The following is a 12,735-nucleotide window of genomic DNA, read 5'->3' as shown; positions in this document are numbered from 1 at the left end:
CACCCCCCACCCCAGTGACAGTTATGCCTGTGTAAAACATCTCTGTGCCTTGGCCAAAAAGACTGACAATTGAGTGGCAGAAAGGCGATTTAATAACTCATTCTTTTCTGCAACACGGGGCTTAGATTTTTTTTCCATACAAACTGAAGATAGCAAAGAAAAGAATCAAGTACCATCCTGTACCACTTGCTAAGCATATTCCAATTGATTCGGAGTAACATCAGTGTGACAAAGGTATCTGAAAGAAGGCGGCAGACATTTAAAAAAATTAAAATAAAATTCTCTAGTAAGCCTGAATGACTGAAGCCAAATGAATAAACAATGTCAAGACACATACCTTGCAGTCATCAGAAAGATTGACAATTCATTTAGATTTCAAAACAGAAACACAATTTGATGAAATTTCCAAGCACAACAGAATGGCATTTACCATTCACATTTATTGTTTAAAGAAATCACATGTTTTCTTTGATGTACAAGTGACTGTTGCTTTCCACTCATTAAGTGCTTTCACTTTGACATAACTTGAATCTTGACAGAATTTACTGCACTGACAATTCTCAAAACAGAGTACTATTTATATATTTTAGGTTATCACAGAGTAATAAACCCCTTCACTTCCTTACATAAAAGGACTTCATAAATTTAACCATCATAGGTCTCTCACTTTGTCTCCCACCATACTGCCATCAGCGGAGCCCAGTCCTGATTTGGTTAGAGAAATAGTGGGAGGAATGTGTGTGATGTTGGGAGAATCCTTTATTGAATCCTCCAACCACCACGTCCATGGCCTATGTAATGGCTGGAGACAGTGAGGGGAGGTGGTAGACATGGGTGTGACATTATCACTGGGGCAACTGAAGCAATGTGCCCTGTCCGGAGGGCAGGTAAGTGACATTGCGGGAGCGTGACAGCTGAAAGGCGATGTCTTCAGCGGCTTCCAGCTTACGGAGCTCTACCAGACCATCACCAGCCTCCATCAGAGAGTTGGCAATGAGTAAAGCAGCCTGAGAATCTCCCTCTGCTGAAATGATGGCTGCCTGCTTCTGTTGCTCTGCCTAAAATGATAAAATGAAAACGATAAAGCTGTATGCACAGTTTTAGAATGCGCTCATAGTACAGGGATTACATGCAATGTTAGAAGTACCTTTTCTACAACGAAACGGGCTCTCTCTGCCTCTTGCTGGGCCACCTGTTTCATCTCAACAGCCTCTGTGAATTCCTTGCCAAAGGTCAAGTGTGTCTGAAAGAACACAATACAGCAGGTTACTGCAGTTAAACACACAACCCAAGGATAGTATAGAACAATGCTGCATAATTTTCCATCAACTTCATACCAGTGAAACATCATCCAAGATTAGGCCGAAGGTGGAGGCTCTTTCTGTGAGGTCCTCACTGACCTGCCTGGACACAAGCTCTCTCTGAGTGATGAGCTCACTAGCATCAAACCTAGCCTGAGAGAGAGAAACATTAAGCGCTTTTTCACTCTGTTCATTATACATTCAGCCAATTTGTTTGGCCTTTAATGGATTGTTACTCACCACTACAGCCTTTAAGACCTCTGTGGTGATAGATGGCAGCACCCTCTCATCATAATCCTCACCAATACTGGTAAAGATGCGTGGCAGCTGGTTTGTCACCGGCCGGAAGAGGATACGCAACGTGATGTTAACGTTCTGCAGATCTGTAGGGTGAATGGTTCAGACCTTAATCACACTGTATACATTGGCCTACACATTAAAACAAGTGTTTGTGTTCATGGACTAAAATTTTCTGTGTAAAATACAAACAAACAAGTTCCTCCTTTGGGAATGTTTACACAGTTATCAAATCAAATGAGAGTTGTGGGTTCAAACATTCCTATTTTTCCACATTTTTAAATCAAACCTGTGACAGTTTAAATAACACAAAAGCAGCATTTCAATGAATCATGTTACAGTAACCTCTGACACATTATAAGGGCAATAATATAGCTATCAGAATAGTGTGTGTGTGTGGGGGGGGGGGGGGGGGGGGGGGGCAACTGAATCAAATAAATAAAAGGTAGAACATGGCAGGAAGTTTAGTCTCCAGATTTAAATTCCCTCAGCTGTTTTGGGATGCACTGAGGCCAAAACTACAAAGGACATTCAACACAATTGAATGTTTTCTTTGTATTAGCTAGTTCAACAAAACCTACAATTCCAGGAAAAACCAATAATGCAGCGGCTGTGAACTTATATCATGGCAGACTTTCTTCATCAGGCTGTGTGTGTGCGCAACACTAGAAGGGGGGAGTGCATCATTTCACTTTTCTTCTGTACAAAATGTACCTAGTTTAGTCAAGAGCAATGTTCGCTCTAAGCTGAGTACGTGAGCAATCGCGCACTGCTAACATGGTCTCCCCACACAGAAAATCTGCGCTGTGCACAAAAAAAAAAAAAAAAAAATCCAGCCTGAATTGGAATGAAAGTAAATATATGTATTTATTTTATTTCGCTGATTTTCTGTGCGCGTAGACTGTGTCAGCAGTGCACGATTGCTCACGGGCTCAGCTTAGAGGGAACAGTGGTCAAGAGGCGTATGTGACATTAAGCTATAAATGCTTTTTAATGCTACAGCTAAGAACTAGAATGATTGTAGTCATGAATTCACCAAATAAATAAATAAACTTAACATTGCCATTTAATTCTGTACATTCAGAAAGTCCATTTAGGCCATTTAAGCAAATCAAGGCCAAGTAGAAAACACTTAAGTTCTTGACCAAATCAAACGAAAGAGACTTTGCCATAAATCAGGACAAAGTATAAAAAAAAACATTTATAAAGCCCTATAAGCACATACCTTGTGAAAACACAGTCACCAACTTAACCAAACAAGTGTGCAACAAACAACTGATGATAGATTTAAAAAGTAGGTCAACCCCAAGTGTGACGTCGAATAATAGATCTCAAAACCATCATGATCTCAAAACTTAAATAACCATGGTTTGTGAGAATGCAAACAATACTGACAGGTGGTCAAAGTATTCATCACTTTGTAATGCCCTTTAGAGACTTTTGAATTCTTAATGGAAAGCCCCCACGGCTATTCTTATTTTACCATATGAATTTTTTTTTTCTTTCTTTCTGTTGGTGGTGGTTCTTTCTTTCTTCTTTTTTTTTTTTTTTTTTTTTTTTTTTACTGCATTTACATTAGAATGCAACACAACACACACAACTGTAACAATGGGTTTTCTTTGTTCATATTACTAAGACACAGCTCAAGAGGTTTGTGTATGAACATATTTGCTCAGTTAAGACTCTTTAATGCTCTTACAAAATATAACTTCAGCTAGAACAAACTGATGATAATGTCTTTTAGAACATTTTAGATCTCAGTGCAGAGTTGCCATGGCATTCTAGCCAGTTAAAAATTGAGCCATCAGACAGAACTTGCTAACCCATTAATTCCACTTCACAGCATTCTGGGTTGAAATCAAAACAACTTGTAAGAGCAAAGCACGCAGTTCTAGGGAAAAATCTGGCTACACTGCCACTGTAGAAGGAATGGCAAGATTCATCTGAAGAGTGTCTCAAATTTAGAATATGGCACTCCATGATTTTTTAATTTATTATTATTTTTTAATTCTAAATGTTTTTGTTACTGTTGTACACTTTATTTCAGCATACACCGAGTTATATAAATTTCAGTAACAACTGGAAAATTTAAGTGTTCAAAAACATCTGACATACCCTCTACATGTCTTTTAATGTTAGAAAAACTAAACATTTAAGAGTGGCTAATTCAAGTCTTCACCACACCACAAAGCTAAGCCTTCTTAGTTTGACAAACACTTAATTTGCAGAAACTAAAGTTCCTTGGAGTGCTTGCATACCTTTGCTGCCTGTGATAACAGGCACATTGCGTGGACGGGAGCGGCAATCAAAGATGACAGGTTTCTGAACCCAGGGGATGAGGAAGTGGGTTCCCTCACCAACAACAACATCTTGAACACCTCGAAACCTGTCAAAGATCACAGCCCGGTGACCTGCATCAACTGCAACGAGGAGGACAGAGAATCACATATAGAAAAAATAGTTTAACATGAAAAATTTATTTTTTAATTTTATTTTTATTAAGAGATAAGATAGAACTTTATTAATCCCTCGGGTGGATTCCTCTGGGAAATTCAGTTTCCAAATAGCACAGCACCAACAGAAGTTACAGAACGTGAGCAGAATACCATATATACACATATATAAATACAGAGACATATATAAATAAAGAGTATACAAAAGGGATAAATAGAATAAATAGGAATAAATTCAAGGTCAGTTTTTCTCGTTTATGATCTGGAATGCTGATGAATTCATCAGCTTAACCAAACAAAGGCAACTAATATAGGTGCTACACAGAGTAGACCAAAGGCATCCTAAATTAGCAAAAGAGGTTAAGTGTAACCCTAAGTGTAATACCAAAATCTCACTTCAGAATAACACATGTTCGTAAAACTAAAACAACTGCTTTTCTCATCTGCATGCAACACTATCAGGTAGCTAGCTATTCATTAGCTTTTGCTGCCTTCCCAAACCTCTTGAATTCTTTCGGAAATGTGGTTTATACAAAATATATATTTTTACCAAATTAATCATTTTTATGCTTGATGACTGAGCATGTTTTCCTATACATGTAAAATTCCATTAGACCATGGATCTTTCTAGGACTCACCGTTGAAAAGGGCTGAGTTCACGACACCTCCACCGATGGCGAGGGCAAGCCCCAACTTCCCAATGGACTCAAATAACTTGGCCATGACAGCAACCTGGTGACAATGAAAACACTTTGAATGTTTTTCTACACATCTCCACCTCTCCACCTACGCAATGCACCATAATCCTGTGACGGACCTTGGAAATCCAGGCTAAATCCCCTCTTTCAAATAACAGTTGGCTTTGGCCTTGAGCTGGACTGACACCAAGGCTGTGGTTGTTAGCTAATTTGGCTAACTAGCTAGCATTAGCTTATCTACTAACTGAACTGAGACATCTTGCAAGCACATATAACTAAACAGAGCACCGCAGCTTAGATTTAAGGCCGATGCAATACTACAGATAAGACAATAAGATACGTAAAACGATTAAAAAGCGTGCGACAGGTAAATCCAAGTTGCACGCCGGGTGACTGCACGCATGTTATCCCACGCTGATGCAAAGTGGTCGCTCGTGTTCGTTTAATCTTGTAACACTACCTGTCTTGTAAATAGCACATAAAACGTCTCTCCGTTTCACTTACAATGGCTAATACAATGACATTTCGATAAAAAGTTAAGTAATTTTACTGTCACACACATAACGTATGTCATAACTTACCTCACTTTGCTCGGATGTCTGTGACCTCCACCGGACACGACGTACAGCACATGAAATATCTGCTACACAGCGCCTGCGCACTGGATGAAGCAACAAAGCATCTGATTGGACGTAACAAAACAGTCTTCTTCTTCTATGACTTAGTCAGTATTCAAACTAATTACTGCCACCTACTGACTGCGGCTCGCCTAAATATAATTAAAATACATTATTATCGTCCGCTCTTGGCTTATACTGATTAAAATGTAGAAAACAGAACACATATTGCTACATAGCATCAGTATACTGGTTACTAAGACTCAGACTCAAGACTGTATTTTACATTCCTTAGACAATAACGTTTTGGCTCTTGTTGTAACTAGAGGATGTCAGGGAGGTCAGACTATTATTATTATTATTATTATTATTATTATTATTAGTAGTAGTAGTAGTAGTAGTAGTAGTAGTAGGAATACTAGTATAAGAGTAGGGTGTAACTGGAAAAGAGAGGTAAGAGGTATGCTCCAGAGCGTCAAATGTGTCAAATGTAAGGCCCGGGGGCCTTACTCCAATCTGCCCCCTTAGACTGATTTGGCAAACTTGAAGGAGGACATAAATTTTGGACTTTTACCTGCATTTTCACAAATCTTACAGTTCTTTCTACTGATAAAGACCATGTCATGTTCATACTACATTAATGTAATTAAGTATTAGATTTGCAAAGAAATGACAGTTCTTGTTTCAGTTTTTTTTACAATGAGTCAACAGCAAAATAAAAAAAACTACTTTTTCTATGAATTAACAAGAACTTTCAGTTTTATAATTACTTGAAAATCTGGACAGTGGGCTACCAGAACCTTTCCTGTATTTTTATATATTAATTAATTTATTTATTTTCACAAATTAAGCCCAAAAAATCGTGCTGACAGATTGAGATGGCAGATGAACCACCGTAGCCACCCCTAAAAAAGGCAGATGAAAGAAGAAACAAATAAACAAACAAACAAATACTACTACTACTACTAATATTAATCATAATAATAACCACGTATAAAGGAACAGTTTGGGAATTTGTATGATACAGATAATAGACCCGCAAACTTCTGCACGCACCGACTCACATGACACTTTGTCGCCCCCTAGCGCGGGGAAGAAAAATCGCACAACCGGTAGTTTCACTTTTCTTCCATTGCTCGTAAAGAGTGACGATCTTTGAAAGAAAGCAAGAAACGGTCGTGGAAGCGTTTTAAGGTCAGTGATGATTGCAAATCTGAAAGATATCCAAAGAATGCGACACACCGTAACTGCCTCGGGCGCAAATAGAAGATCTGTCGATATGCGCTAAGAAGATTGGCAGTCGAGATGTTTTTGATTTTCTCTACTTCCTTGACAGTCGTCTGGCTGCAGTGTGGCTTTTCTTAACGCTCGCAGATGTGTTTTCACATCGTGTAGACACGAGCACACAAAAGCGCTTCTTTTTCGCAAGTTGAATTAATTTTTTTATTAATTTGATCAGATTTATTTTACAATTAGCACAGGTGTTGGCAACTTTGAATCCAGTAACATCTGCCGTGTATTACAAGCAACATCTGGTTTAAAAAGGCATTTTAGAGCAGCTTATTATTTGTCAGTTAGTTACAGACTAGTCGTGGGAAGCAGGAAGAAGGGGAGTAAGGGGCGTTAACCTCACTGGTACAATTTTACACACGAAATTTACACTCCTGTTGATATTGGACAAACATGTACGCAATACACGAAGTCTACGCGTTTTCTAGTCTTTCGTTTCCACATAGCAGTCTGGATATCTCAGTAGTTTTGACATTACAATGATATATTTTTTTGGTGTTAGCCTGCTGTTGCTTCAAATAACCAGCTGCAAAGTGTCTAGACATTTTTTCCCTACAATTTAATGAAAAATATTCTCTGTTGATGGAAACTGAGGATAGTTTTCTGTGTTGATGTACTTTCCTGGTAACCCCCAACAGAGGGAGTTGGACTATCAAATATGTTTCAATTCCTATTCACAGTTGTGGGGTCTTTCACTGAGAGATGTCATGTTCTAAATTTTAGCCATCATCATTTTGATTTTCATGTTCACCATTAATGCAAAATGAAAACATTTTAGTGTTTAGCCTTGCATTCAGCTTCGAGAGTTTTCCTTCTCACAGCAACAGTGATTGTGTTTCTTCCAGCAGATGGCAGAACCAGGCAGGACTGTGAAGGTGTGTGGACTGCCCACAGACATCGAGGATAACACACTGAAAGACAAGCTATTGATTTACTTCCTTAGAAAAAGAAATGGAGGAGGGGAAGTAGACTCTGTCACCTTCCTCAAGGCAACGCCTCTGGCTGCTCTCATCACCTTCGAGGACAGCGGAGGTCAGTAGGTTCAGTGTATGTTCACGTCTCCTCATCTGCTGTGTAGATCAGAGTGATTACTGTCTGAATAACTAAATGTTCTGTGTCAGCGGTCTTTCATTGCAAAAATACTGTTCATTAATCAGAATCAGAATACTTTATTAATCCCGAAGGAAAATAGGGCGGATTAGTTACATATTATACTGACTGTATTAACACTAAACAACTGTAAACCAACCAAAGATGGCATTAATTTACAAAAGTAATACACTGTACTACACTGTCTGCTGCCACCAGTGATTTACACTAAACTGGAATGTTGGCATTGAAGTCAATGGAGTGGCCAGTTGTAGAAACACTTAGTCAGGATGCTTCACAGACTGTGATTGATTTCTCTCTGATGACCCCTCTCGCACAGTGGCACAGAGAGTTATTCACCACAGGCTACACGTTCTGGATGTGGATGGGAAGAAGTATAAGCTCACGGTAACTGAGCATTGTGAAGATTTCGCTCCAGATCAGGTAGATTTAGCTGCTGCTCTGCACAATTTCAACAGATACAGTGTAAAATTATTAGTAATTAATTTGTTTTTCTCTTTTCTTTTTCTCATCATCATAGGTCGTCTTAAGCTTATCAGCAACAATTGACTACAGCAAGCTTCCAGGGGGAATCATGGCATTGACAAGCCTTCTTCAGAGCCACCACGATGTCCAGATCAACTATACTGCTACTGAGAAATGCTCTACAATATTTGGCTCTTACTCCACAGTGCAGGCAGCTTTGGCACAACTACTGGGTCATCCTGGAGGCTCAAACTCAGCAGAAAACTCAAAAGACTTGAGTCAGCCTACTTCCAGTGGTTTCCGGTCTGTTCAAAAAGCACAGAAGCATTATACACAGGAGTCAGAAGATCAGAGCAGAAAAGCCAACAAGCAAAGAGACAACAAAGAAAAAAATCACATTGACAGGCCAACTGACAACTACAGTTTAAGTTCAGAAAGAGACCTGACACCTGGTGGTTATACCTGGGAGGACACTGGTCAGGCAGATGGAGCTGCTTTGCAGCATTCTACAACCTCTGCGGATGATTTCTCACTAATTATGGATGGAGACATGTTTCAGTACCTACAGAAACACTGCCGGAAGGAATACCAGCATATCCTGAAGCAGTATGGGGTTGAAGTGGTGGATGTAACAAGTCAGGGTTTGACCACTCTGTTTCTGCATGTTACAGCAGCAGTTGGGGAGGATGGTCTAGAGGAGGAGCGCTTGAAGATAGCCAGAAAGGCTATAAGTCAGCTTCATGAGGACATTGAGGCCAAAATCCGTCGATCCCAGCTGCCCAAAGCTATCCTGCACCCCAGTGGAGGCCTGCAAAGGGCAATTGAGAACTTAAGTGTCAGACTTCCCAAACTTATTCTGAATGAAGATGAAAAAAATATTTATATTATTGGAAGCAGTAGTGATGTGTCAGAGGCCAAGCAGTTTCTTCTCCTGGACAATGTTAACCAGCGAGATAAAAAGGAAGATGTAGCTAGTCTCCTGAGATTTCCCTCATATGGTTCAAGTTTATACCCTCAGACTGATGAGGAGAGATTCACTCTCCCCACACCCTCCACTGTAGCATCGGGGGATGATAAGCTAGATGAGATGCTGAAGTCAGAGGAAGATGAACGAAGAGCTGAAGGAGCCAGAAGGTATAAATTAGCTGCCCGGTTTAAGGATTCTGGGCTAGCTGCGTTAAGCAGTCGACCAGCTGACTTCACTTTACGAACAAACTCATCTCCCAGCAGACAAACACGCCAAGGGCCAATGTTAGGGTATGATGTACTCTCAGAAACAGCAGGGACTTCTGGTGAGGCAGTTTCCAGAGCAGTACCCCAAAACACAGGAGGAGACATTTTGTTCAAGACTGGATCTAGTTTGGCATCTTCCTCGCTTCAAAATAGAACCTCTTTGAATCCAGATTTAACAGATGCTCGACCTAAGAATTCATCATCCCCTTTTAGTGGTACACAGTCCAGTTTGTCAGGAAGTCCTGCACCTCAGTCTGCTGGATCCAGATCCACCTTGAAGCGAGCCAGTAGTTTCTCAGGAACGCCTCAGCAGAAGGCTCAAGTTATGAGTCAGAAGAGTCAAGAAGATAGCAGCAAGTCCACAGTCAGAGCCAGGGGCAGGTCTTCTAGCTTCAGTACCCAAACAGGAAGGGACAAGCAGGAAGTCTATACTGCAGATCTTACAGTATCCAGGATAATGTGGAAACATATAAAAGAATCATACAGCTACCGAGTGGAAGATCTAGCTTCTGATGTCCAGTTAAAAGAGAGCAGCTTAGGTAGTCATGAGCTGACTGTTACCATAAGAGGAGCAAACTCATCCAAAGTGACTTCATGTCATCTAGGTTTGCAGAAGCTGGTTGACTCAGTTAGTTCAGACTTCTCTGTGCAGGAGGTGTCCTTGTCTGAACTGGGTATCACTGACAAAGCAGATGAAACCTTACAAGCTTGTTGTTCTGAAGTGCGGAGCCGCTTTAAGAAGGTTACTATCGAGATATTAGCCAAGAGCTTATATCTTCTTGGTCCACGGCAGTTGTGTTCCCAGGTAGGTGCTACCCTGCGGGAAGTATTTTCTGGAGACTCGGCTCAAATACCTGACAAATACCAATATTCCCCAACTTCTTTTCAAATGAATGAAGATAAAAGCACTAGCTTGCACTTTAACAGTAACTCTCAGGTGATTAGAGAGAGCCAACCAGGCAATGCTGATGGTACAAGTAGGAGTCGGGAATGGAGGACAACCTACAGAAGTGACTTTGGTGGGAGGGAGATTGTGAGTGGATCTATTGGTCTGGCAAGGCAAGATCATGTCATTAAGGAGAAAGTCAAGCCTATAGATCCAATGGAGATGGATGGACAGAAGGCTAAGTCATTTGTCAGTCAGTCTACACCAGGAAATGATAGTGTGAGGGGTCTGAATGGTGTCGGATCAACATTAACCCGCACTGAGAAAGGGACCACCTTACCTGCTACGCAGATAGGCAGTGTAGGTCAAGAAGAAGCAGAGATCCAGAACACCCCAGGGGAAGCCAAACCAGGCCAGGAGAGGCTGGGGAACATCTGTGTTTGTGGAGAAACTGGGATATCTGTGCAGAGAACAAAATGTGGAACTACTTTTTGCTCAAAGTGCTTGGACACGGTACATGTCCGCTGCAGAGTTTGTCATGAGACGGAGCAGAAACCTCGGGGCATCCTGGGCAAAATTGTAAAATCTAAACTAAACATCACTTTGCCAGGTTACAACAAGTTCTGTACTATCAAGATCACTTACAGCATTCCTGATGGTATCCAAGCGGTGAGTGGCTTAAAAACATTTCTCGCTGATATTTTGTTGTGCTTTATCTGAATGAGAAATTACACTGGCGCACCTTCTAAGCTTTCATTTCAGAGACTACAAATGAGACAGAATAAGAAAGGCTGCTCAGTTAGGACCTTTTCTTAAATCCGTTATAAATAGTTCAATTCTGTACAGAGCCCTTGTTACACATCAGGTGTGTGCAGACATATTAAAGCTCTGAGTTATGATTTCTCTAATTTTAAGCATTAGTTTGTCTTTTACCTGTGTTTTAGTTGACTCCTACAGGGTGTCAAGAAAGAATTAGCTAAACTTCAGAGGCATATTCTGATTCACATTGTTGCTATGAGTTCATATATGTGTGTTTCTTGATCGGCTGAGATCTGCAGATATCAGCCAGTATTCATTATTTTGTTGTTAAAATAAAATAGGCTGCAGTTACAATTCTGACCTTCTCCTGCAAAATAGCATGCAGCTATAGGCTGCCTTTCAGCTTATACACTGCAATACCGAGACCTTGTTCATGACTGCCCTCTTTGTGTTGCGTTTTATCAGGATGGGCATCCATCTCCTGGAAAACCATTTAAGGGAGGGCTATTTGAAGCCTACTTTCCAGACTGTCAGCCGACAAAGAAGCTGCTGCCCAGGCTGGAGAAAGCCTTCAGGCAGGGACTCACCTTCACAGTGACAGGCAAAGGGACAGATGCAAGGGTGACCTGGGACGGCATCCCACACAAGACCAGCTTACAGGGAGGCAAATCAGGGTGAGTGAGGCCAGCGAGGATGTCTGAGAGAGCTGCAGAATTAAAGGTCATAGTCAGTCCATGGACCTGACCTGAACAATGTTCTCTTTGTCTCTCTCAGGAATGGGTACCCAGATTCCACTTACTTGACGCGCTTGTCTGAGGTCTTGACCTCCCTTGGAATTGAGGAATCAACAGAAAAGCCCCATGATTAAAACATGTAAAAAATGTATTTCTTCCTTGTTTTATATATAAAAATAGCAGTATATTGGCGATCTTTGTGTTTACAGCACTGTTTTGCGGTTTTGATTAGTTGACAATCACACTTTGTTATAGTGAGATGTTGATATCTGACCATCCTTTAATTGTAGTCTCTTTTAAATAATGGAGTCATTGAAGACTGAATTTTAATTTTGTAACGTCCTTTACCAATTTTCTTTTAACAAGTTGTTCAAGAGTTATTTCACATGACAATTTTTTTAAAATACCGTTTCAGGTTATTTTGCAGAACAAATGAATATTAAAGTCTTCAATATGCACAGTACTGTATAGACCAAATAATTTGCACCGCACTGTGTGATTGTAGTCATCATTTAGTTTAGGAACAACAGACAGTAATTTGTAAAATATTCTGAATTTAATAAATTAATTGTCAAAAATCTGTCTTTGCTTCTGGGCACAGAAATAAAAAAGCACATTTCCTGTCTTTTTTTATTATGCTTTTTTTTATTAGTCCTGGAAAACATGTAAGGCATATGGTAACATTACACACTGAAGCGTTACAAGCTCTAAAGGCCATGTGGAGAACATGGCACCACGCAGTAAACCCAGAGTCAAGCACAGAAGCAGCATCAATTCAAAGGGTTTAAAAAACAAAGTTGAGACGAGAAAGTGTGTTTGCAACCATTTAAAAACAAAGAAGGGGAAAAAAAAAAAAAAGGACAGAGTTTCTGTCCTTTCTTGTCCAAAACAA

At 40.3% G+C, this 12,735-nt stretch overlaps 2 protein-coding genes across 2 annotated transcripts; one reads left to right on the top strand and one right to left on the bottom strand.

The window, feature by feature from the left end:
• Positions 1–6: 6 nt before the first annotated feature.
• Positions 7–5,387, bottom strand: phb1 (prohibitin 1). The gene is made up of 7 exons (XM_085352753.1): positions 5,331–5,387; positions 4,690–4,783; positions 3,857–4,018; positions 1,542–1,684; positions 1,338–1,454; positions 1,148–1,243; positions 7–1,058 (listed from the first exon to the last, which is right to left on the bottom strand). Exons 2-7 carry the CDS (start codon positions 4,772–4,774, stop codon positions 846–848), a joined length of 816 nt encoding a protein of 271 aa, XP_085208879.1. The 5' UTR covers positions 4,775–4,783; positions 5,331–5,387; the 3' UTR covers positions 7–845.
• A 1,131-nt stretch (positions 5,388–6,518) lies between these two features.
• LOC146634069 (uncharacterized) lies at positions 6,519–11,977 on the top strand. Its single transcript, XM_085352752.1, has 6 exons — positions 6,519–6,560; positions 7,505–7,688; positions 8,086–8,189; positions 8,287–11,019; positions 11,575–11,783; positions 11,884–11,977. The coding sequence occupies exons 2-6, from the start codon at positions 7,505–7,507 to the stop codon at positions 11,975–11,977; spliced, it is 3,324 nt and encodes a 1,107-aa protein (XP_085208878.1). The 5' UTR covers positions 6,519–6,560.
• Positions 11,978–12,735: the final 758 nt, after the last annotated feature.

The sequence above is a fragment of the Diplotaxodon limnothrissa genome, linkage group LG4 (assembly GCF_057381915.1).
Source record: "Diplotaxodon limnothrissa isolate DT_005_m linkage group LG4, D_limnothrissa_male_GT1.1, whole genome shotgun sequence".
In the NCBI taxonomy this organism is placed as follows: Eukaryota; Metazoa; Chordata; class Actinopteri; order Cichliformes; family Cichlidae; genus Diplotaxodon; species Diplotaxodon limnothrissa.
This window is presented reverse-complemented; position numbering and strand designations above follow the sequence as displayed.

Bases quoted from the DNA above. Each gene is read 5' to 3' on its own strand.
- phb1 (XM_085352753.1), bottom strand. From the start codon at position 4,774: ATGGCCAAGTTATTTGAGTCCATTGGGAAGTTGGGGCTTGCCCTCGCC. The intron at 1,244-1,337 runs GTATGAAGTTGA...GTGTTCTTTCAG, and splicing joins TCTTGGATGATGTTTCACTG to ACACACTTGACCTTTGGCAA. The intron at 1,059-1,147 runs GTACTTCTAACA...TTATCATTTTAG, and splicing joins CCCGTTTCGTTGTAGAAAAG to GCAGAGCAACAGAAGCAGGC.
- LOC146634069 (XM_085352752.1), top strand. From the start codon at position 7,505: ATGGCAGAACCAGGCAGGACTGTGAAGGTGTGTGGACTGCCCACAGAC. The intron at 7,689-8,085 runs GTCAGTAGGTTC...CCTCTCGCACAG, and splicing joins CACCTTCGAGGACAGCGGAG to TGGCACAGAGAGTTATTCAC. The intron at 8,190-8,286 runs GTAGATTTAGCT...TCATCATCATAG, and splicing joins AAGATTTCGCTCCAGATCAG to GTCGTCTTAAGCTTATCAGC.